Here is a 24,922-nt window from a genome sequence, read left to right on the forward strand (position 1 = left end):
GAATGACCACAAACAGACACACACACACACACACAAGACTTATTCGGTCAGGATTTGGGGAAATGTCTCATTGTATAATTTAGATGTGATTATTAAATCATAGATATTTAGAGAAAGATCCAGGGTGAGGGCAGTGTGTGTGTGTGTGTGTGTGTGTGTGTGTGTGTGTGTGTGTGTGTGTGTGTGTGTGTGCGCGTGCGTGTGTGTGTGTCTTAACATTGCATTTGACCCCTAGAGGTAACAGACTGGCCGCCCACACACCCCTCCTCTCTTAGACAAACCTGCTGTTTTAACACACACACACACACACACACACACACACACACACACACACACACACACACACACACACACACACACAGTCACACACAGCTGCTTTAACCAAGGCTCTCCTCAACCTAAACAGGGTCAACCTGTCAGGGTCAAAGGTTAAACCACCGGCAGTGGCCATGAACCGGCCTCAGGGCAGAGATGAAGACAAGCTCCCCGTTAACGACATCCTCTGACGAGTCACGGCCCCCCTGATGAGTCCACAGGACGCCAACGGTGTGGGAGCTTCTGTGCCTCCCTGCTATCAGGAGAGGAGGAAAACCCCTGAATAACCCAGACGTGGCCCAGAATGCACCAGGGCACCCAGCGGGAGCCAATGTGGGCGCTCTGCCCGTGTTGGGAGGCTCCTGGAGAGGGGGAGGAGGAGGAGGAGGAGGAGGAGGGAGGAGGAGGAGGAGGAGGAGGAGGAGGAGGAGGAGTGGGGGTTTGGATGTGAGACTGAACAGTAGGCTGGCTAGACAGGGGGAGACAGGGAGGGAGGGAGGGGGGAGGTTTGGTTCGAGACAGGGGGAGACATGGGAGGGAGGGGGAGGTTTGGGTCGAAACAGGGGGGAGACATGGAGGGAGGGGGAGGTTTGGGTAGAGACAGGGGGAGACAGGGAGGGAGGGGGGAGGTTTGGGTAGAGACAGGGGGAGACAGGAGGGAGGGGGGAGGTTTGGGTCGAGACAGGGGGGAGACAGGGAGGGAGGGAGGGGGGAGGTTTGGTCGAGACATCCCAAATGGGTCCCCGGAAGACGAAAAAAATGAAACGCATGCATCGTAAATTCCTAAATCGTTTTGGGAATTTACGATGCGTGCGCACGCGTTTAATGTTTTAATTGCCAGCGAGGTTAGGCTAGTGCTGGGTGGTGGCAGTACGGCGCAGTGGACAATGGTGGTGCGACTCCCATACAAAAGTGCTGGGTTCGATCCCCGATGTCCTACAAGCATTACCTTTAGGCAGTGTTGAGCATGATGTCTCAACCCTGCCTTCTGCTCAACAACACGTCTCTCATAAACCGGGGGGGGGGGGGGGGGGGGGGGCTTCGGATGAAGGCGGCCGCTGACTGAGGTGATATGATTAGAGCACTAAAGATCAGCGCGCTCTGCGCTCCTCTACTCAGCCTCTTCCTGTTTCCCTGGAAGCTGGGGGAAGGAGGTGCCATCAGCATACCTTAGCTACTTGGCATTTCCTGTTACACTGGGCACACAGAGCCACACACACACGAACGCACGCACACACACACACACACACACACATACTGTGCACAAACATGGGGTCTCTCATATACACACACACGCTTGTGTGCATGCATGCATACCCCGTACACACACACACACACACACACACACACACACACACACACACACACACACACACACACACACACACACACACACACACACACACACACACACACACACACACACACACACACACACACACACACAAAGACACACACACCTCCTGAATGAGACATCCAAATAAGACATCAGCTCGCACATTAGCAGCCACAGAAATTGTATTTGCTAGGCGTATGACTCAGGGACCTACACAACCACACACACACAGACACACACAACTTTACACAAACACAGACATTTGCACACCTTGCAGACACACTGACTGTACAGGCAATACCACACACTCACAGCCAGAGATAATCACACACTGTACACACACTATAGAAAGATACACACACACACACACACACACACACACACACCTTCTATAGGAACGTCCATGTGTAGACATTTAGATAAACACACATGCGGACACACTTGCGGATACGGAGATATCGGATATAAACACACACACACACACACACATCAGAGGACTAACCGATTTTATTCCATCCACCCAATACAATTCCCCTTCCAGTTGACACACACACACACACAAACACACACAGACACAGACACACACACTGGTCACATTATTACAGCCTTCCTGTCTGTCCCGACACCTGGTAATCTGATAAAGTGTGTCTGCAGCATGCATGTTATTTCCCTCTGTCACATGGGACACCTGAGGACACCTCAGGGCTAGGCAGGAGCAGGGCTAAAGAGGGCTAGACAGGGCCAGGGCTAGACAGGGCCAGACAGGGCTAGACAGGGCCAGGGCTAGACAGGGCCAGACAGGGCCAGACAGGGCCAGGGCTAAACAGGGCTAGACAGGGCCAAGGCTAAACAGGGCCAGACAGGGCCAGAACAGGGCTAGACAGGGCCAGAACAGGGCTAGACAGGGCCAGAACAGGGCTAGACAGGGCCAGAACAGTGCCTGAACAGGGCTAGACAGGGCCAGAACAGGGCCAGGGCTAAACAGGGCTAGACAGGGCCAGGGCTAAAACAGGGCTGGTTCAGGACTAGAACAGGGCTAAACAGGGCTAAAATAGGGCCAAAGAGAGGGCTAGATAGGGCTAGGGACTGGGCTATAGACAGGGCCAGAGACAGGGCTAGAACAGCTAGAATAGGGCTAGAGACCGGGCTATAGACAGGGCCAGAGACAAGTGTCTTTGGCTGATGTTGAAAGCTGAGGACAGCCCTCCCACCCCACACACTGAACATGACAAGAAACCCGTTAACCGAAACTGATGAATATCTCATGTTAGGTGTAATCGTGACGCATTCAATTCCCAACATCAAATGTGAAATTAAGAATGCCTGTAAGCTGCATAACCAAAACTAGATCTCCAACTGTCAAGGCCAGCTCCTTTACAGCACATGTAAAACCCAGCGCAGACCCGTAACACTCCGTAGCGGGACTTTTATTTTGGTATTCCTGTAACTGAACACTTCTGACAGAAGATTAAGTGAGGTAGTCTTTTTAATAGACCTACCCGGAGGACACGTCACCAACAAGTGTCCTGAAGGGGGATGGAGGAGCTTTCATTTTGATGGAGCCGTAACTGGAGACTGTTCTGAGGTGCGATTAAGTCGCTTTTATTTTGATAGCGCGGTAACTCCAGACGTCTCTGAGGGAGTGGCAGGTTTTGTTTAGCCGACGCTCCGAGAGAACGGATATTTGTGTGAAACCTGAATGAAATCCAGAGACGTTGGGCAAAGTGTGTGTGTGTGTGCGTTTGTGTGTCTATGTTGTCATCTCAGGATGTTTGTGATCTCCCACCTGTGGTCTCCGGGATATCAGATCACCGGGAGATAGAACTGGGATCGAGGACAGTCTGGACCAGACACTTCATGGATGCTGGTTTGATAGAGAGAGCTGGTGGATCTCTTTCCATCAGCTCTCTCTATAAAGGTTCTCACCATGTCAGGATAGTCTCTCTCTCTCTCTCTCTCTCTCTCTCTCTCTCTCTCTCTCTCTCTCTCTCTCTCTCTCTCTCTCTCTCTCTCTCTCTCTCTCTCTCTCTCTCTCTCTCTCTCTCTCTCTCTCTCTCTCTCTCTCTCTCTCTCTCTCTCTCTCTCTCTCTCTCTCTCTCTCTCTCTCTCTCTCTCTCTCTCTCTGTCACTCTCCCTCTCTGTAGTTGAAGGTGCAGGGCCGGAGGGCACGGTCGAGTTAAACGGTGTCAACAACACATCTAAGTCTGCTCAGCTCTACCCATGATGCACTGGGGCTCAGCAGCCTTTCCAAGCTGTCAGTGCAGAACGCTGGTTGCCCTGACAACATTAGACGCTGTAAGAGGACCCCCAGGAGATGTGTGCACGGGTGTGTGCGTGCGTGTGTGTGTGTGCATGCATGCATGCATGTGTTGTGCATGTGTGTGTGAGTGACAAACGGGCAACTCAACACTTAGGTAATCAAAGGGAATTCCAGGAGATAATTTTGGAAAGCACCACGACACGCAGTAATTCAGACAGCGAGAGAAGCTTGATGCAACACGTTCCCACACATTAGCCACTAGCTGTCGGAGCTACAAACCAACAGCATGGAGGCCGCTAACAGTGGAAACCTTTCACATCAGACGCCATCCACTGCAGAGGAGCAAGCAGCCAATCAGCTGCAGCTGCTGCTAGCACTACTGGCAGTAGAGGCAGTAGCAGTAGAAGCGACTGGCAATAGATGATATTAGCCATAGACTCTTTTTTTCACTCACTTATAAGCTATAGAAACTACTAGCTGGCTAAGCTTTTATCTGTGAAGCGACAATTTGCCATAGTCAAAGCTTTTAGCCGTACAAACTTCTAGCTGTCCAAGCTAATAACCACAGAGGCTTTATCAATAGAGGCCATTAGCATTTGAGGCTAATTGGGTGTAGATGCTGCCAACTAAATAAGCTCATGGCGGTAGATGCTATTAGCAAGAGAAGCTAACGGCTGCATGAGCTATCAGCTACAGAAGACAGCGCACCTGTCACTGAGTCTTCCTTGGGGCATGGGGTCTCTGTATGACTCACCGGTTGCATCTGACCCCTGACCCCTAGCTAATGACATAGGGTCTCTGCATGACCCGGTGGTTAAATCTGTCCTCCAGTGCTTCATTTGGACTGGATTAGCTCTTTCTCCTCCTCCCTCTATGAGTCACGACCGTTTGACTGCTGGGAGAACTGGTTCAGAGGGTCTGATGGCTGCTGCCCTCCCCCCCTCTCATCTTTAGCACACGTGTCAGTATGGACATGTGGAAACAGCTGGTCACTGTCACTCACGGCCCAGAGAGACACGGGGCAACGGAGAGAGACAGAGGATGGTACTGCCAGAGAGAGAGAGAGAGAGAGAGAGAGAGAGAGAGAGAGAGAGAGAGAGAGAGAGAGAGAGAGAGAGAGAGAGAGAGAGAGAGAGAGAGAGAGAGAGAGAGAGAGAGAGAGAGAGAGAAGAGAAGAGAGAAGAGAAGAGAGAGAGAGAGAGAGAGAGAGAGAGAAATAGGTGGGGGTTCAGTTACAGTAATACTCCTCGTTTTTAATCCACTTGAGTTTGAGTGAAGTGCTGCCCTGCAGCATGTAGGACTAGACATAGGCCTGGCCTGACAGGGAGCGAGATGGAGAGCAAGGGACACACACACACACACACACACACACACACACACACACACACACACACACACACACACACACACACACACACACACACACACACACACACACACACACACACACACACACACACACACACACACACACACACAACAAGAGGATCGAGGAAGCTCAGCATTGGATCCACAACTTTCACTTCGTTGACAATCGGAGGAATGACAACCTAGGTATTTTAAATATGAAAAGCATAATGTAGCCAGGGTATTCCTCTGCCTTTTAATAATGGTTGACAAGCTAAAGATAACGATTGATCCCTCTGACGGTGAGAGCCAACTCCGCCTCACGTTACAGAAACACTTTTGTCCTGCGTCTGTTCCGTTTAATCAATTACAGAAAACACTCTTAAATTACCGGTCAACACATGTTGGCTGACCGCTAGTATGCCGGCACACACTGCGTCGTGTGTGTGTGTGTGTGTGTGTGTGTGTGTGTGTGTGTGTGTGAGCAGAGGAATGAATGTGATCTGCTGATATCACTTACAGCCGGGACCATCTGGGAATGTCCGCCAGACAGACAGACACGCGATCTACAGGGAAGACAGACCCAAGTCATCCGACAAGGACTAGGTCCAGATCCACCTAGTAAGACCACATTGAGTTCCAGTAAGACCCACAAGACCCAGTCAGACCCACGAGACCCCCCAGACCAAACCCAAACCCAGTCAGACCCACAAGACCCAGTCAGACCCACAAGACCCCCCAGACCAGACCCTAACCCAGTCAGACCTAAAAAAGACCCAGACACACATCCAGATCAGACCCAGCTCGACCAGACTCAGGGTACCAGACCCCAAGATCAGGGTGGGCGACAGTGTGTGAAGCCCTCCTCTTCAGGGCATTTCAGAGACTGTAGAAACGTGTTCAATGGACAGCTGCTGCCCAGCTCCGAGGTGTCTAGGGTCTGCTTTTCCCCGCTGTACTGGTAAATGTTAAATGGACGGCATTTTTAGGCCGCGCTTCTCTAACCAGTGGCCACTCAAAGCGCTGTACCCATTCATTCACACATTCACACACAGATGGCGGTCAATCATGCAAGGTGACCGCCAGCTTGTCGGGAGGAGTGAGGGTGAGATGCCTTGCTCAGGGACAACTCGAAACCTCATCTAGGAGGAGCCAGGGTTGGAACTAACAACCTTCTGGTTACCAGCCAACCCGCTCTACCTCCTGAGCCACACGCCGCCCTCTCTCTTAACTCTCCAAAGATGTGGGTACGTGGTCGTTTGGTCCTCTGTTGTGTAGTGGCAAAGAAATCCCCACCTGGGGATCAGAAGCGTCCGTCCATCCATCTGTCTATCTTTCCATCTATCTGACCAGATCCGTCTTTAACACCAGTGTAGCAGCCTCGACCGACATGATTTGGACGCGTGTGAGGACAAGACACATACACAACAATGGGTCTCATCTGTCAGGTAGAGGTCAGAGGTCATCCCTTCTCCCTCCTGTTCCGACTGACCCCCCCTGCTCTGATCTCTGGGGGTCATCTGTCCTCACACCGTGTGTGTGTGTGTGTGTGTGTGTGTGTGTGTGTGTGTGTGTGTGTGTGTGTGTGTGTGTGTGTGTGTGTGTGTGTGTGTGTGTGTGTGTGTGTGTGTGTGTGTGTGTGTGTGTGTGTGTGTGTGTCATGTCCTGTCCACACCTGCGGCTAAATCATGTTTCTCTTCCCGGTACGATGACGCATGACACAGGGAGATAAGAGAGGAGAACAGAGGGGAGGGAGGGCGGCCCGGGAGGTGGGGGTATGGGGAAGTCCATAAACTCTCTCCCTCCCTCTCTCCCTCCCTCTCTCCATCCCTCTCTCTCTGCCTCAATTCCTTTCTGTCTTTCTTTCCCCCTCTGTCCCTCACTCCCCCCACTCCCAGTCTTTCTCTCCCCCTCTCTCCTTCTCTCTCCATCCGCCCACTCTGTCTCTCTCTCTCTTCCCCTCACCCCTTCTCTCTCTCTCTCTCCAACCCCCTCTCTCCCCTACCTTTCTCTCCCCCTATCTGCTCCCACCCTCCCTCCCACTTACATTTTATGGCTCATTTCAGCATAATCTCAAGCATCACACAACACACATCGGCGGTGTAAAACTAAAACGCACACTAAGCCCTTAAACTAACGCCTCTGCGCACCACACACACACACGCACACGCACACGCACACACACAAACACACACACACACACACTACGTTATAAAATTTAGCTCACGGTTTACGGCACGTCGACAGAATGTGTTGAGTCTGCGTCTGATTGGCCTGACACGCAGCAAAGCCCCCTGGGATACCGTGGCAATGTGATTATGTTGAAACTTTATACAGCGACGACACAAAAGAGAGGGAGACGGGGAGAGAAGGAGGGAAAGGAAGGGGGAGTGTGTGTGTGTGTGTGTGTGTGTGTGTGTGTGTGTGTGTGTGTGTGTGTGTGTGTGTGTGTGCGTGCGTGCGTGTGTTAGCATGCAATGAGATATCTCTCCCTCTTTCTCATAAAGAGTGAATATAGAATATATTCCTTCCTTCACATATGCAGGGCAGAGGGTCTGTCAAACGTAAACACTCACCATCGATCAGGAGTGAAACCGTTTCATTCATTGTTTCCATTTCCTGACTGTGTTGGAGCCACTGGGCCAAAGGCCAATAAGGCTTATAGTGCCATTCCCTCCGACTTGTGATTCTTCCATCACAGCTCTCTATTTATATGCTGGTGGAGTGTGTTTGTGTAACAGTAGAGTCTTGTACAGAGGCAAACCACTTTGATAAGAAGGCTTCATATTACGATGGGAGAACTCACAACATACACACACACACACACACACACACACACACACACACACACACACACACACACACACACACACACACACACACACACACACACACACACACACACACACACACACACATACAGCAATGGAATCACACACACACACTTTTGAAATAACTTGTGTGTCAATCCATGCAACTATTAGGGCTGTCACTTTTTCCAAAAATGAAATTCGAACGAATTTCGAATGTCCATAATTAATTCGAATACATTCGACCCCCCCATAGAACTATTAAAAAAAAAAAAAAAAAACGTGTGGAAATCACGTATACCTACTGAATTCATAACAGCACAGGATAAAAACACATCTTTGATAACACATTTGTAAACACAACAAGAGGAAGCTCCGACACACAAGTGCGGCTGTCTTTTACGCATTAACAATAACTGCTCGGAGCGCGATATGCGGAGCGCATGTCGTCCATGGCACACACAGCCTATATAAACGAACAATCTGTGAGGCCGACCTCCAACACGGCATGCTGCTCTTTTGTACTTGTAAAGAAAATTACAAGTAGTCTCGCAGCTCTCCGTTACCGCTGCAGCTGCAGCCGCTACAGGCTGCCCATCGCGCCCAGCGCAGCAGCGGACTTTTCTCCCTGTCGTGTGCGATCAGTGTCGGTCTCCGTTTCAATGAGCTCGTGTGAGAGGCTTTCAGTCACTAGATGTTTCTGTGCAGGGGAAAGGTGGACTAACCGGGAGAAGCGGGGATCCAGGAGGGCCGCTTTATTGAGGAAAAGCCACTCGCCGCTCTCTTCTTTATAGCGCATTTTTACAGTTCGAATGGAGAATTACACTTCGAATTCGAACTTTTCACCCCACCTTCGAACGAATATTCGAACTTCGAATAAAAAGTGACAGCCCTAGCAACTATTTTATCTATTTACCAAGAGGGACTTGATAGTCGTTATGGTGTTTGTCTCCATGACTGGAAGGTTCTGGGTTCGATGCCCTGCCTAGCCAGATGCCCTAACCCCTACCTTAGAACCTTCTCCTTCATGACATGAATCAAACAATCCACCGTGACTCTGAAGTATCTGCTGATAACGAACCACGGTCGGCATAAACCCTTATCCTAGCTGTCTTTGTTGTAAACAGGGAATGGGTTAAATAGCGATTGTTAGTGCTTGGCACTTGGTTCTATGAACATCCTTACTGTACCGACAGCGATTTAAGGTTTCTCTTTCTTCTGACAAATGTACTTATTGTAAGTCACTCAGGGTAAAAACGTCTGCTGATTGTCCTGAAGGTTAGCGTTGATGTAAATGAACCCAGTTCCATGTTCTGTGCAACAGGGAGGACTGAGGGACTCGGGCTCTGGGGCGCCCGCAGGTTGACAACGAAGCTCAAGACACGACGTTCTACAACGCCAGGCTTTCACTTTCCTCAACTTAAGCAGAGAGTTGAACAACCATCCACTCCACTTTTTTTTCCCCAACCTCGCTTCCATTACGGCATCGTTTAAGTAATTAAAAGGACGAGTACAGACATGTGAAATGCTTGGGAGAGATCCAACATCGCTTTACGCCTGAAAACACGACACTCATGATCTCAGCTCTCAGTCCGTCTCCAAGGTACAACCGTATGTTTATCAAACTTTTTTCCCGATTTTTCAAACTTTAAAACACCGTACTTATGTCTTAGATAGATTGATACTTTAATCATCCCATAGGGACATTTTAGGCATCCAGTAGCACATACATAGGCATACACACACACACACACACACACACACACACACACACACACACACACACACACACACACACACACACACACACACACACACACACACACACACACACACACACACAAGGAATCTAAACCACTCACAGGTATACAATTAAAGGGTAAGGAGTACAGAGAATGCCTGATAAAGACAGATCCTATGACACATTGAACATGATGATAAGGTAGGATGGTGGAGGAGTATGTGCAGCGGTGGTAGTGCAAAAGTAAACAGTGCAGTGAACAGTGTCTTAAAGGACGACGGTATGATGCATATTGGCAAGAAAGTCGAGCCAATTCAAAACCCCCACCGTTAGCGAAATCACAAGTGGGAGGGTCGCCCCAGGTGAATGACGGACGGATCGGCCACTCTGGTAGGCTGATCAGGACCTCATCCCCCATGCGTCATGTGACACTAGAGGGTCCGTTTGGACCAATCAACGGCACACCTGGCGGCAAAAACAGGGAGTGCTGACCTCATGACCTTACGGTCCAGGGGTCGGTGGGGTTCGTTTTCTGTGTTTGAGCGATAAGACTCTGAGCCGAACGAAGAGGGGCGTCGACGGTGGGGGACGTGGAAACGACGCGATTGGACGGATAAAGTGACCAGATAATAACTAAGTGAGTGAGTGAGTGAGAGAACGAGAGAGAGAGAGAGAGAGAGAGATGATCGAAACAGAGAGGCAGAGACAGAGAGAGAGTGTGAGTTTATAATTCACTCATAGAGATGAATGCAGGGCATTGTTAGAAGGAGACGGACGGCAAAAGCAGCATTCAGTGCTTGTTAGTGTCTTGCTGTTAGCCTGCTCCTAGGAGTCTACGTTAGCATACCGTTAGCATAGCGTTAGCCAGCCCACCCTTGCTCCAGGCACTTCCTCATACAAGCGGCCCGCCCGGCGGGGTTGAAAGGTCACCACGACATTGCTAATGGTTAGCTAACATTTGACCTCAGGGTGGGTGTGTCCCGGTGGGGGAGGGGGCGTCAGAGGCCCTTAGGGACCCAGAAGGGCCATAAAACTTTAGATAGCTCCACATCTTCTCGAGCTGCGAGTCTGAACGAAATCAATAAAAAGTCAATATCTGAACGGCAACAGAAGCGTTGCATAGAGACGTCTTCCAGTTATCTCAGCCAACAGCCTGGATTTTTTTCCCGAACTTTAACATCTGGAATCATTTTCCGATATTTTTTATCAGTGTGACTGATTCAAACATGGGCCCAGAGGACTGAAACAAAAAAGCTGTCCTATTAAATTTTACTTTACGGAGTCAGATACACATGTCTGTACAGTATATGATGCAATTCTTATTGAGCTACCGTTAGAATACTGCAGGCCTCCAACATATGCTTCAGATTAATACTTAAGAGTGAGTGATGGAGTGAATGATGGAGAGAGACGTAGAGTGTAATATACATAAATATATAGAGACAGAGAGAGAGCAAGATACACCCCCCCCCCACCCACACACACTGGCCCAGAAACAAACGCACACACAAACACAAACACACACACACACACACACACACACACACACCGAGAGGGAGAGAGAGAGAGAGATGGTACGATTGTTCTGCAATCTCTGACAGGGTAGTTATTCTCTCAAGACATCTAATGTACCAATTCTGACATTTTGATGAATGTCAGTGGTATTATCTTGCTGTGTGTGTGTGTGTGTGTGTGTGTGTGTGTGTGTGTGTGTGTGTGTGTGTGTGTGTGTGTGTGTGTGTGTGATGGTTTCTGGGCCAGTTTGGGAGTTAATGCCCGAATGTGTTTGTTTCTGTCTAATGTTTAACACCCGAGAACAAAGTCTGTGTCGCTGTAAAGAGGCATCTTTCCGACATTCCTTGTGTGTGACTGCGTTCTGTCTCCACCTTGCCGGACCCCCGCCCCGAAACTAAATCAAGTTCAGCCCCAAATAAAACCACCAGGAGAATGTGTTGCCTGCTTTGATCTGAATGGGGGGGGGGGGATCTTCTACAGGCTGCTCCACATCTCCAGCAGATATAACCACACCGCTGCCAGCAGAATGTGTCAAACAGGAATCTCTGTGTGTGTGTGTGTGTGTGTGTGTGTGTGTGTGTGTGTGTGTGTGTGTGTGTGTGTGTGTGTGTGTGTGTGTGTGTGTGTGTTGTACCCATGTGTGGCATGTATATGCATACATGCGTGTGTGTCTCTGTTATGGTGCGTGCTGTGTGGTGCGATGAAGCCCCATGTTACTTGCCAGAGAGGCTGCCTGGCCCCATGCGTTACGCTCCTTCCCACCGTTTCCCTCACACGACCAACCACTGGCAAACAAAACATCCATCACCCTTGGCACCCAGGCAGAAGAACCGGATCCTCCTCTGAGCCCGGAGCAAACACTCAGTGAACACGCCGGGCTCAGCGGCCCTGCCGGCTTCCACAGCGTACGAACCTCTCCATTCTCATGGTAAATGAACTGCATTCACCCGTTCATGAACACAGTCACACAACGACGGTGGCGTCAGCCACACAAGGCGACAGCCCGCTCGTCGGGAGCGATCCCGGTGAGGCGTCTTGCTCAGGGACAACTCGACACTCGGCTAGGAGGAGCCCGGGATTGACCTACAACCTTCCTGTTACCAGCCAACCCGCTCTACCTCCTGAGCCACATCATGCCGCCCGTTTCGAGTGTCTGATTCCCGCCAAGATCAGCCCGATATGAGAACGCTCTGACAAGAGACTCTGACTTCTGTGTACAACTCTGTCGAACGAGTGAGACGACCCCTCGGGACTGAAACATGGATCTCACTGTGTCACTGTGTGTCACGCAGTCTGTGTCAACAACCACTCAGAGGGTGAGGAGGTGAGATTGAGGAGATGAGGGGTGAGGAAGTGAGGGGTGAGGAGACGGTGTCAGAGTGTTTTTCGAGTGCGGGGGGTCCTACCTGAGACGGAGATGGCCATGACGGCCTCCAGCGGCCGGTCGTTGTCCAGGTCCTTGCTGAGCCGCAGCTCCCCGGTCCGGTTGTTCAGATCCAGGAGGTTCAGCTCGTTCCCCGACTCGAACCTGAACCTCAGCTCGTCGTCCACGTCGGGGTCCCGCGCGGGGACCGCCCCGATCACCCCCGACGGGAAACTGTTGGACTTGTTGGTGATGTAGTTGTTGAAGATGATCTCGAAGTCCTGCAGCACCGGCACGTTGTCGTTGACGTCCACCAGCTGCACGTGCACCGTGGCCCGGCTGACCAGCGGCGCCGAGGTGGCCTGCACCACGATCACGTACTCCCGCCGGCTCTCGTAGTCCAGCTCCACCAGCGCCGTCAGGTCCCCGTTGAAGATGTCCAGCGTGAAGAACTCGGGGCTGTTGCCCTCCACGATCTGGTACATGATCTGCGCGTTGGTGCCCTCGTCGGGGTCGGTGGCGCCGATCCTCGCCACCACCGACCCCACGGGCCGGTTCTCCTCCACCCGGACCACCAGCACGTCGCGGTCGAACACGGGGGCGTTGTCGTTGATGTCCAGCACGGCCACGTGCACGGCCACGGCCGCCCGCAGCGGGGGGACGCCCTTGTCCACGGCGAAGGCCCTCAGGCTGTAGGAAGGCACGTTCTCGCGGTCCAGCTTGCGCGCCGAGCGGATGATGCCGGAGTACGGCTCGATGAAGAAGTCGCCGTCGCCGTCGTCGCCGCCCGCGAAGGTGTAGCTCAGCCGCCCGTTGGAGCCCGAGTCCTTGTCCATGGCGGAGATCTGCAGGACGCTGGTGTAGACGGGCGCGTCCTCGAACACCGAGCCCTGGTAGACGTCGCGGGGGAACAGCGGCGCGTTGTCGTTGGCGTCCACCACGATGATCTCCACGTACGCCGTGTCCATCTTCTGCGGGATGCCGTTGTCGCGGGCGACGATGGCCAGCGTGTAGGACGACAGGTCCTCGTAGTCCACCGCCATCTGCGTGGTGATGGCGCCCGTGTCCGGGTGCACCGCGAACTGGGACACCTTCTCCTCCATCAGGTAGGTGATGCGGGCGTTCTCGCCCGTGTCCTCGTCGGAGGCGGCGATCACCACGACGACGGAGCCCACCGGTAGGTCCTCGCTGAGGAACACCTGGTAGCTGGCGCTCTGGAACACGGGCCGGTGCGTGTTGGCGTCCGTCACGTTGATGGACACGCTGGCCGTGTCGGCGCGCGTGCCGTCCGACGCCGTCACCGTCAGCACGTACTGCCGCTCCTGCTGGTAGTCCAGCGGCAGCGCCAGGGTCACCAGCCCGCCGCCGCTCTGGCTGGTGATGGCGAAGCGGTTGCGCGTGTTCCCGCTGGAGATCTGGTAGGTGACCACGCTGTTGACATCGCGGTCCACCGCCGTCAGCGTGAGCACGCTGGTGCCCACCACCGCGTCCTCGTTGATCTTCAGCTCGTACCGCCGCTCCGTGAAGGCCGGCGTGTTGTCGTTGACGTCCAGCACCGTCACGCTCACGCTCGCCGCCGACGACATGGCGGGCACGCCGTGGTCCCGCGCCTCCACGCGGAACTTGTAGAACTCGGTCGACTCGCGGTCCAGCTCGCCGCACGCCGTCACCCAGCCCGTGCTGTTGTTGATGGCGAGCGGGAAGCCCGGCGGCGTGTCCGCCAGCCGGTACTCCAGGCGGGCGTTCTCGCCCGAGTCGGCGTCGATGGCCTGCACGTGGAGCAGCGAGTACCCCACCGCCACGCTCTCCAGCACCGAGGCCTGGAAGGGCGTGCTGACGAACATGGGCGCGTTGTCGTTGACGTCCACCACCTGCACCACCACCATCCCCGTGCCGTTGATGAGCGGCGGCCGGCCCCCGTCCTGCGCCTTGATGCGCAGGTTGTACTCCCGGATGCTCTCGAAGTCCAGGGGGTTGATGATGTCGATGACGCCGGTGGGCGCGTGGATGTAGAACTGCCCCTTGACGTTGCCGCTGATGATGCTGTAGTGCACCTTGGCGTTGTTGCCCTGGTCGCGGTCCGTGGCCTCCACGCGGATCACCTTGGTGTTCACCGCCACGTCCTCACGCACGCGCACCACGTAGCGCTTCTCGGCGAACTGCGGGTAGTTGTCGTTCTCGTCGTCCACGGCGATGTGCACGGTGGCCGTGGCGCTGTGCGGGCCCGGGTCGCGGCCCTGGTCGTTGGCCTCCACGATGAGCGTGTAGCGGTCGCGCGCCTCGCGGTCGGGCCGCTCGCGCACCCGCACCAGGCCGTTGCGCGCGTCGATCTCGAAGGCCGGGTTGTCGTCGGCGTTGAGGATCTTGTACACCATGTTGGCGTTGGCCGAGGCGTCGCCGTCCGTGGCGCGGATGGTCATCACCTCGAAGCCCACCTCCACGTTCTCCCGGATGCTGTCGCGGTACTCCGTCTGCTCGAACACCGGGCTGTGGTCGTTGGTGTCGGACACGGTCACCGTGACGTAGGTGGTGGCCGAGCGCCGCGGGGTGCCGTGGTCCAGCGCTGTGACCTTGAACACGTGCGTGTCCTTGACCTCGCGGTCCAGCGGGCGCAGCGTGCTGATGGTGCCGCTGCGGGGGTCGATGGTGAACTGGTCGTTGGAGCGGCTGTCGAACATCGACTCCATCACGTACTCCAGCCGGCCCGCCTCGCCCTCATCGGGGTCCGTGGCCCGCGGCGTGATGACCGACGTGCCCGCCTCCTGGTTCTCCGCCAGGGACAGCTGGTAGTTGGGCATCTTGAACGTAGGAGCGTTGTTGACGCTCCTCCTGCCCCGCGGGTGGTCTCGGTGTTGTTGTTGTTGTGGGTCATTGTACATCTCACGATCAGACTCTAAAGATAAATATCCATGCTCTCCCACTGGCACGGGCGCTGACACAACACGCAAGACCAAGCGCACGGACACGCCGCGCGCTGGAACGGAAACCCCGTGCGCTGGCACGTCCACACCCCTGGACACGCCGCGCGCATTCAAGTGGGTCTGCAGCGAGCACCGCAGACCCACCTGCGCGCTCTGCTCGCGCGGTGCGCGGCAAAAGTCTTCGGCCAGCAATAAGTTCCCTCGCAAGAAAACCGCGTGCAGCCCGTCAACGGTACACACGGCGTCCTCTAACGGGACGTCTCGCGCAAAGGCGGGCAAAAGTTGGGTGACATTCACGAGCACTTTACCTGCGGCCCAGCAGGGGGTCTCCCCTCCGAGGGTCATGACCTGCGCGATGCGAAAGTCGGGCTTCTCACGCGACGCCGCGCTCTTCCTCCGGTACTTGATGAAGCAGTCCTGGCCGTGCACGTGCACGTTGAACCGGGTCAGGATCACGTCTCCGGACGTGCGCGAGGTGGTACTGAAGTACACGCTCTGCGGGGGTCGTAACCCGCGCGCGCAATCCACCCTCCGGGACAGCCGGATGACCCCGGTGCGCGAGTCCACTCGGAACCAGCTGTGGGTGACCGCGGGGGATAAAGTCCGGTTCACTGTGTAAGTCCAACCGGGACCGGGACCGAGGGAGAGGTCGGCCAGGAGGGCTCCGGGCCGGAGGGTCTCGGAGAGGTCCAGCTCCAGACCCCTCAGCAGCAGCGGCGCGGTGAGGACGACACACACCCGGAGCCACAAACACACAGGTAGGACCTCCATGGCTCTCACACACACACTCACACTCACAGGAACACGAACTAACCACTAACTCTTCTTCGCCCAGCTCCGCGTCTTGCTTTTATTCCTCGTCTTGCTTCTTTTACTCCTCATGGTGACGGACGGGTCTAGAGTGGCACCGGGAAAGGGCCCCTGGGGTCCGTAGGGGTCCGCGGTCTGCTGAAGCGGCCGCGGAGTCTGACGGCAACTTTTTAAATGACTACAAAATGGCTCCGTGTCTCCTCCTCCTCCTCCTTCAGGAGCTGATTACCATAAACCTGCTGGGATCTCTCCTCTGGGACCCCCCCCCCCCCCCCCGCTGGGTCCTCATGCTGATTCGAGAGTCCTGGGACACTTGTTGGGTGATTATCGATTAAAATGAAACTGTTGGGGGTCGTTTATTCACTTGATTGTTCTGAGAGGTATTTAACTTTTAAGTTTTCAGTTAGTTAGTTCAAGTTCTACCTTATTCATCACGGGTTTGTTGGAAACGGGTTTGTTGGAATATATAAATCAATGAAATTACCAAATTCAGAAATATAAAAAATAAAACATACACCACCAGTATCATGTCACTTCACGTCGCTTCATCTTATGTGAACGTTGTGTTTTTATGTTTTAAAACGTAAAGGCATGTCCTGGAATGCCATCAAGGTTACACCACGCGTTTATCAGGTCCAGTACTAATTTACACACCATTAAAAAAGAAAAGCGGGTGGAAAGTTAAACAGCGGGTTGTGTGATGTGTGTTAGATGTGTTTGCTGTTTCTATCTGTGGACATCAAACGGCTGAGAGCGCCGCCGGTCAGTGAAGGAAAACAGTAGCAGAGCTCCCCCTGGTGGTGAATAAAGTCTGTTTCAGGCCATTAGAAACCACACAATTACAAAGCGTTCAGGAGACCACTTTATATTTACATCATATACATTTTGTAACCTTTTGGACAATTTAAAAAAAACATACACAAAAACAGTTGTTTCTTTTCCGTTTGTGTATTTCTGTTGAATATTGTCTCTGAACACAGTAGGAAGTCAGATGGAGTCATACGACGCCGGTTGTCTACCGCAGTGTCAGGTAACCGTGGCGTAGCCGTAGCATAGCCGTGGCATGGCTGTGCCTGCTCCCAGCATAGCCTCTCTCAGCTAGCTTGATCCGGGGGTCCGGGCCGGGGTCCAACCAGAGAGGCTGCCGCCGCCATGCGCTCCCTGCCCAGCTGCAGGGTGTGTTGGCTCGGGCCGAGTCGCAGGATCCTCCCGCTGCCCAGACACTCCCCACCGCGGTAGAGAACCGCAAACTGGAAGGAAGTGGGGGGGGGGAGGAAGAGGGGGTTGGGCTGTTACCTGTCCAGAGGAGAGAGGGGTGTGTGTGTGTGTGTGTGTGTGTGTGTGTGTGTGTGTGTGTGTGTGTGTGTGTGTGTGTGTGTGTGTGTGTGTGTGTGTGTGTGTGTGTGTGTGTGTGTGTGTGTGTGTGTGTGTGTGTGTGTGTGTGTACCTGTCCAGGTGTGATTGCTCTGATGGGTTGGGAGAGTGTGATCCACAGCGATCCGTCCATGTTGAGAGTGACAGTGCAGGGAGCTGGAGAACAACCAGAAGGAAAGGACGACTTTGGCATTTGGGGGGCCTAGTTCCCACCGTTTTGAGCTGCCCAACCCTGCCAAGAGGCTGCAGCGCATGCATTCATACGTTCATTCATACCATCATTCATACGTTCATTCATGCTTGCATTCGTTCATACGTATGTTCATTCATGCATGCATTCCTAGGTTCAATCATACATTCATTCACACGTTCAATCATGCATGCATTCATACGTTCATTCATACGTTTTTTCATCCATTCTTTAATCCGTTTATTCATGCATGCATTCCTCCGTTCAATCATACGCTCATTCATACGTTCATTCATGCATGCATTACTCCGTTCAATCATGCATACATTCCTACGTTCATTCATCCATTCATTCATCCGTTAATTCATGCATGCATTCCTCATTCATACGTTCATCAGCAGGCAGGCCCAGAGGCAGCTCTTACTCAGAGGCATCTGGTGGATGAAGCGGAAGTGACAGTCCATCATCTGGGTCTTGACGAGCACAGGAGGCGGGTCTACCGTTATCCAATGGAAACGGCCCGTTTGCAGCGTGTCCCGAAACAGAGCCGGGTGGTTGGTTGTCGGACCCTATGACATAACGATGACATCATGGTGATACATGTGACTCGTGGCCGTATGACCCCCAGGCCAACTCCGTCACACATTGCGCAAATGTGTAAGAGATCATGGAGCACCTGAGAAGAATATTAATGTACACCAAAAAGATTAGCAAAAAAACGTTTGTAGTTGCACGAAAGATCCTGCCAGGTTTTGGTTCCAACAACTGGATTCCATTAGTTGGATCTCAGGCTTGGAGCCTGAAAACAAGGAACGGATTATACCGGCTTGACCTGGAGTTTCCTAGAGTTGTTCTGATACCGATACCAGTATCGGAAATTCCTCCGATACTGCATAAAATGAAGAAGCCGGTATCGGCGACACTTACTACACAGGCAAAGAGCATCACAAACAATATGGTGTTATGCTGCATTCGTTAACGGTCAGAGGTGAATAGTAGGAATGGGAAACACGTAATCTCTGACCTAAGTGCGTTCGAGCAACCAAGTCAGAAAAACATGGAAGTATGGATGCTTGGTATGGTATGGATATTATTATTATATATGATATATGTATAATCATTGTAATATTAATTACAGAAACAGTAGTAAGGGAATCGAGTATTGGTGCCATCTTAAGAGAAACTTTCAAAAAGAACAAGTGCCACTAGTAGTTACAATGCCAGATGTTGTATCGGTATATACTCGGTATCCTCGGTCACAACTGCTCTGCTCAGTATAGAAACACAATAACATAGAGAAGGTAAATATTACAACATAAAACCCCTTTTTCACTCTCTCACCACAAAGACTACTCCGGTGGTGACGTCCTTGTCCACGACGAACCAGGGGTCCTTCAGCCCCCCTATCCGGGCCCTCTGACCCAGGGTCAGGGTAAACCAGCCTGGAGAGACACACACACACACACACACACACACACACACACACACACACACACACACACACACACACACACACACACACACACACACACACACACACACACACACACACACACACACACACACACACGCGCGTTATAAACGAACTGTGTATATATCTCTAAATATAGATCAAGATATATCTATTGATATAGATATATATTTATCTAGATCTATAGATCCCATCTAGATCTGTAGATCCATCCATCTTAATATAGAGATAAATAGATACATAGATATATAAATAGAGCTATATTGCACTATACTGTATATGTATTTATTATTTCATTCAGATACATGCGAGGCGAGGGCGTTTCTGGGACAGTCGGCACCTGGAGCAAAGGTGTGACTGAGGGGGGAACTCACCTCTGTGGCGACCCATGACGGTCCCGTCCTCCACAGACACCAGGTCTCCTGGCTGGGGCTCCAGGTACTGGGAGGAACACACACACACACACACACACACACACACACATTTTTGGCCCATTTTGCGCCGATTTTTCACTTGTCCGACTATTTCTGGGTCCGGGCCGAGTTTCGGCTTAGTCGTGTGTCGTGCACGGTGCAGTATACACGGGGTAACGAGAAGCGGGAACAACTCACGACCAACTCCCGAACAGCGATCGTATGGTCGCAAGAAAAACAAAACGGTTTGAAATTCGGGTCGCCCCTCGTGAGGGTAAAGCAAGCCGCATCAGCGCATCGTGCCGTATAGTGTGAGAACATGAATCACGTGCTGCAAACTCTTTAAACCTGCGATTTAGTCGTACAGTTTGAGCTGGTGCCGAGTCAAACAATTGAAAATATCGTACAGTGTCTGCCCGGCTTTAGTTACACTAAGTTCAATCATGTGTTGTGCTCCCTTTGCTGTCCAACCCTAGAGCCGGGTTGCGACATTATAATTAATGTTTGTAGAGGTTAAGAAGTTAGAGGGTGTCACAGTGGACACTACCAGATAGTAACAGGAATTCAAAATAAAATAAATAAAAAACTGACAAAGAATATAGGGCAATTATATATAATGTCTTGCATATCATTAGGCCCTACAATGGGAGTAATTATTAAGTCCTATAATGGTATGTGTATCATTCACTCATATGGTATATTCTACTTCCTCACCTCCAGGATAAAGTCTTCAAAGTTCCTCTCGCCAATGAAGCAGATTCCCATACTCTGGAAACAAACAGCAAACAGTTCATCATATTTTACAAGCACCTTCACGCTGTCATCCACGATGACTGACAGTCTTTCAGATACACGTAATTTATTTAGGCAGGTAGGGGTGCAGTTGGGTTGTGGATATTGGGAATCAAACTCAGAACCTCCATATGTCCGCCTAGACCGCTGTTTAGACAGTGAGCCCAGTGTATGGTTCACAACAGTTCCGTTCCTATACCATATTTTGTGTCGGTGTTCATGGTTCTTAACGTTCTCAGAAGTATCCACTCGATTCTGAATAGTTGCTCTCTCTTCTTGAATAAACAGGATTGTCTTGTATTGTTTATCCATATAAATATTTTTATAACGTGAGCCCTACCAACACTGATGCCGTAAACATTTATCCAGGCTTAAGGCTTAAATGTTTTATAATCCTGAATCTATTCATTGGTCCACTATCAGTTTACTTTTGACTGAGTTTTCTACGTCAGTCGGCCATGTTTTTCGTCACCTCTTTCTTTGTCAGCACGTGGTGAAGCCCCGCCTGAGCCGCCATCTTTTTCACAAAGTCCTTGGTGAGTCCGGCCAGCGGGAACATAGTGTGCCGCAGGGCCTCCTGGGAGATCTGGCTGAGGAAGAAGGTCTGGTCTTTAAAGGGGTCGGCACCCTGGTGTAACCTCACCGCTGGTAGAGGAGACGTAGAGATGATCTCATTATTAGTGTAGAACGAAAGGGCTGAGAATGATGTCACGGTGATGTCATTGTGAGCGTAGAGCAGGGGTCACCAACACAGTGCCCGCGGGTCCTTGCGGGCACCATGGCGCCCGCAAGGACCACATGAGGCGCCCGCAGGCCTGTTCTAAAAATAGAACTACTCATTCTTGAACAACTCTTTCACACCTTTTTTAAGTCATTGTTGGTAATTATTGTGAGAAATCATTAACATGACTTGATTAATTAACATGTCTTCACATAGATGAGTATCATTAATAATTAATAGTAATATACAACTAAAGGCAAACTGAGCAAATTTGTTATTTTAGAAGAGTGTATAGAACTGGGTGCCCTTCGTATGACTCAGTGCCCATGAAGTAGCTCTCAGGTTAAAAAAGGTTGGTGACCCCTGGTGTAGAGGGACAGGTTGAGATGATGTCATGAGTGCAGCCCGATGATGATGATGATGTCATGGTGTGGGCGAAGGTGATGGGCGGAGACGTACGGTTGCGGACCTCGAAGCGGTCCTTGAAGCGGCCGGTGAGTGGAGCTACGTTCTTCTGCCGGAACACTTCCTCGTCCTCTTGGGACGTCCTGGCGTAGTGACCCGTTGCCATGGCGTCAGCATCTAAACAAACGATACACCACACTAAAGTATCCCTTAAGTACTTTGTTTAAATACAAAGGATTAAGGACTTTAAGACAGTTTTTAAATAAATGTGAAATGTACCTTATGATCAAACTGCATACCGACTAATGTATCGTCTCAGGAGCTGAACATTGAATAGGTACATGGTGCAGACTTTCAGATGAAAAGATCATCCGATAAGTTAATCATATAAAACGCACATATTTGACACCTACCTAAAGTGTTGAGAGCATGTTTGCAAAAATGCTTGAACTTGATGTGCTTGTTGCACAGAATGTCGGGGTTTGGGGTCCGGCCCTTCTCGTATTCGCTCAACAGATCACTGGCCGTGAAATGAGATACACATTTACAACGCGATAAAAAAACATAAAAGACAACATAATATGCATTGTGTGTGATTTAGGAATTTGCCAAGGTGACCTAAGTACCTAAACACTTCGTTCCAGTACTCTTTGACGTAGGAGACCTGATGGAACGGGATGCCGAGGACCTGACAGGACCGATAGGCGTCCTCGCAGTCCTTGTCTGAGGTGCAGACGCCTTTCTCATCCAAAGAGTCCCAGTTCTTCATGAACACACCACTGACATGATAACCTGAAGACACCAAAGACAAAGTATTCTTCGATACCAATGACAAACGTAATATCGGTGTGTGTGTGTGTGTGTGTGTGTGTGTGTGTGTGTGTGTGTGTGTGTGTGTGTGTGTGTGTGTGTGTGTGCGTATACCGTTTTCATAACATTTGCGACATTCCTTATAAATAGAATTGTGTTACACAACAATCGTTGTTTTCTTACCCATTCGCTTCAGTAATAAGGCGGCTACAGAGCTGTCCACGCCCCCGGACATCGCACAAACCACATGTCTAATTACACCCATTATTTACAAATGTTATATCTCCAATATTGATATTTTAACTTATACAACACAGGAGTCAGGCCACTAAAGCGCTGCCGATGGGCGCCGACATGACAGCTGTGCACCCCTAAAATGAGTCCGACCGGGAACGAGGAACGAGCCCCCCTCCATAGTTCTGCCATTCTCAGTGAATCTGCGCTTGAAGAGAGTCGGGACTGTCCTGAGTGGACGTAGAGAAGCTGCCAGAAACCAAACAAAACGAACAATAACCAGAATACATAATACGGTTGGTAGATACACATGTCTCACTGATATACATGTGATTCCCCAAACAAAAGTTTGACACATCTTCGCGAACTTGTACGGGAATGGCGGGTCAGCACTTAAACCGTTATCTTCTTGAAAGTTCCACTGGACCAAAAACCAAATTTGTTTTGTTTTAAACATAGTCATTCGTATTATGTAATCGTCAACATATTAATCTTCGTCATTCTATCAATGTTACTGAAATAAATGAGTCTCACATTTCGAGAAAAAAAAGTAAAATCCGATAATTTTACGCCGTTCTCCGCAAGACACAGGTCATCTTCCCGCTCTGCTGCGCCCGCAGGTGGCGTTACTTTCTTGACGTCAGACTACCTTTCCCGATAGATTAACGCTACGGTGTGTGTGGATCTTTTCATTTTCGACAACTTCGCTTTTCTATAATAGTTACACAACGACTGTAAAAAAACTATTTTTTTAAATTACAAAGTGTTCAAATTCAATCAGTATCAGAGGGTTCCTTGGGTCATTAAACCTCTATCTTCTGCATTTATTCAAAACCGAATTAATCTATTAATCACAAATTAATATTAACAAAAACACATTGCTCTATAGAATCACATTTACATTTTAGTAAGGATTTTCAAACAAACAAGTGCAAAGAATTAACAATTGTTGGTTGACCCGTTCCCCGTATACAACAAAGATAGCTAGGATAAGATGCTACACAATTCCCAGAATTTTTTAATTAGTACGGTAATATTATTATTATTATTAAGTGCAAGGACGTACATACAATTAGTGCGCAAACATGTGTAGGTTAACCCATTTCCTGTATACAACAAAGTGTGTGCTCTGTGTTTGTGACTGAATGGGTAGATGGGGGATGTGACTGCTGACTCCGTCACCCTGAGCCTGCTGATGGAGGCCCGGGACACGGTGAGGGGGAGCCCGCTGGGGGTGGTGCACACGCCCATGGTCTGCTGGTGTCAGACCTCCCTGCCTCCGCCCCCGGTGCCCTGCAACATACACATCAAACTGGAGAACATGCAGAAGACAGGTAGGCCACTCAAAAAGACAGCTGATGTATCAGGCTTATGAACCGTTTCTAATGCAATACACCATTTATGATGTAATAAAGCATTCATCTCCACATAATAGACAGTCTCTTTTAAACTCAAATTGTTGAGTCTGTGACTTGAGTGGCCTATGACCGGGATTATGTTACTCAGACACCTTCCTCTTCTTCACACCACTGTTCCTTGATGTGGACGTATAATTGCAATAACAGTTTGGGTTGGAACGATTCTTTTGGAATGTTCCGTTGTCTATGAGGTTTTCTGAACCCCCCCCCCACACATTTTCTCCACTCGAGCAGTGATGGTGCGCCGCGATGGCACCGTGTATTCAGGCTCTATAAAGGCCATGAGATCACGGAACCCCTTCTCATCCACAAAAGTCAGAGACAGCATCTCTTTAGTGATCATCGATGTAATCAGCGTTGTGATCTTCTCTCCACGGCCGGGATTACAGCTGCGTCTTGGGCGGTGAAAATAGCCGACACACTTGGTTGCTGCGGGTCTGCCTTCCCGAACTCACCGTTGTGTTTCAGGAGCATGGGTTGCCGCATAGTACTTGTAGTACTCTGGTAGCTCAATTTCTCTTGGCATATTTTGCATTCCACCTTATGATCTCCTATTTCTGTAAAATATTTCCATTCTTCACTGCGCTTTGCTCTAACCGCCGTCTCTCAACTTTTTGAATTTAGGCGTTGTGCACACGGCACGGCACACGCCACACAGAAAATTGATACATTTGCT

At 50.9% G+C, this 24,922-nt stretch overlaps 4 protein-coding genes across 7 annotated transcripts in view; 2 read left to right on the plus strand and 2 right to left on the minus strand.

The window, feature by feature from the left end:
• The window catches only part of celsr1a (cadherin EGF LAG seven-pass G-type receptor 1a), a 57,829-nt gene extending 41,205 nt beyond the window's left edge, over positions 1–16,624 (minus strand). Inside the window, exon 1 of one of the 2 annotated variants that reach the window (XM_060038734.1) lies at positions 12,731–16,624. In XM_060038734.1, coding sequence (XP_059894717.1) covers positions 12,731–16,379 — 3,649 coding nt within the window. In that variant the 5' untranslated portion in view covers positions 16,380–16,624. The remainder of the gene's footprint in view (positions 1–12,730) is intronic. The other variant, XM_060038735.1, reaches the window with a different exon arrangement.
• gramd4a (GRAM domain containing 4a) overlaps positions 1–24,922 on the plus strand; it is a 169,709-nt gene that overhangs the window by 22,383 nt on the left and 122,404 nt on the right. The gene's annotated exons all lie outside the window — the stretch shown is intronic.
• Positions 17,263–23,012, minus strand: trmu (tRNA 5-methylaminomethyl-2-thiouridylate methyltransferase). 2 transcript variants are annotated; one of them, XM_060038783.1, is made up of 11 exons: positions 22,778–23,012; positions 22,411–22,576; positions 22,198–22,304; positions 21,849–21,961; positions 21,131–21,244; positions 20,581–20,634; positions 19,828–19,894; positions 19,324–19,424; positions 18,407–18,551; positions 17,866–17,948; positions 17,263–17,668 (listed from the first exon to the last, which is right to left on the minus strand). In XM_060038783.1, exons 1-11 carry the CDS (start codon positions 22,857–22,859, stop codon positions 17,513–17,515), a joined length of 1,188 nt encoding a protein of 395 aa, XP_059894766.1. In that variant the 5' UTR covers positions 22,860–23,012; the 3' UTR covers positions 17,263–17,512. The 2 variants fall into 2 exon arrangements, with proteins under 2 accessions (XP_059894766.1, XP_059894764.1); XM_060038781.1 differs by having other exon boundaries at positions 21,131–21,303; positions 21,839–21,961.
• The window catches only part of srr (serine racemase), a 36,418-nt gene continuing 34,485 nt past the window's right edge, over positions 22,990–24,922 (plus strand). The window contains exons 1-2 of one of the 2 annotated variants that reach the window (XM_060038789.1): positions 22,990–23,124; positions 23,982–24,162. In XM_060038789.1, coding sequence (XP_059894772.1) covers positions 23,982–24,162 — 181 coding nt within the window. In that variant the 5' untranslated portion in view covers positions 22,990–23,124. Of the gene's footprint in view, positions 23,125–23,146; positions 23,502–23,981; positions 24,163–24,922 lie in introns of those variants that run through there. The other variant, XM_060038790.1, reaches the window with a different exon arrangement.

The sequence above is a fragment of the Gadus macrocephalus genome, chromosome 19 (genome assembly GCF_031168955.1).
Source record: "Gadus macrocephalus chromosome 19, ASM3116895v1".
NCBI lineage: Eukaryota > Metazoa > Chordata > Actinopteri > Gadiformes > Gadidae > Gadus > Gadus macrocephalus.

Bases quoted from the DNA above. Each gene is read 5' to 3' on its own strand.
- trmu (XM_060038781.1), bottom strand. From the start codon at position 22,859: ATGGGTGTAATTAGACATGTGGTTTGTGCGATGTCCGGGGGCGTGGAC. The intron at 21,962-22,197 runs GTAGGTGTCAAA...TCGTTTGTTTAG, and splicing joins ACATGCTCTCAACACTTTAG to ATGCTGACGCCATGGCAACG. The intron at 17,949-18,406 runs GTAAGAGCTGCC...GTTGTTCTCCAG, and splicing joins CATCCACCAGATGCCTCTGA to CTCCCTGCACTGTCACTCTC.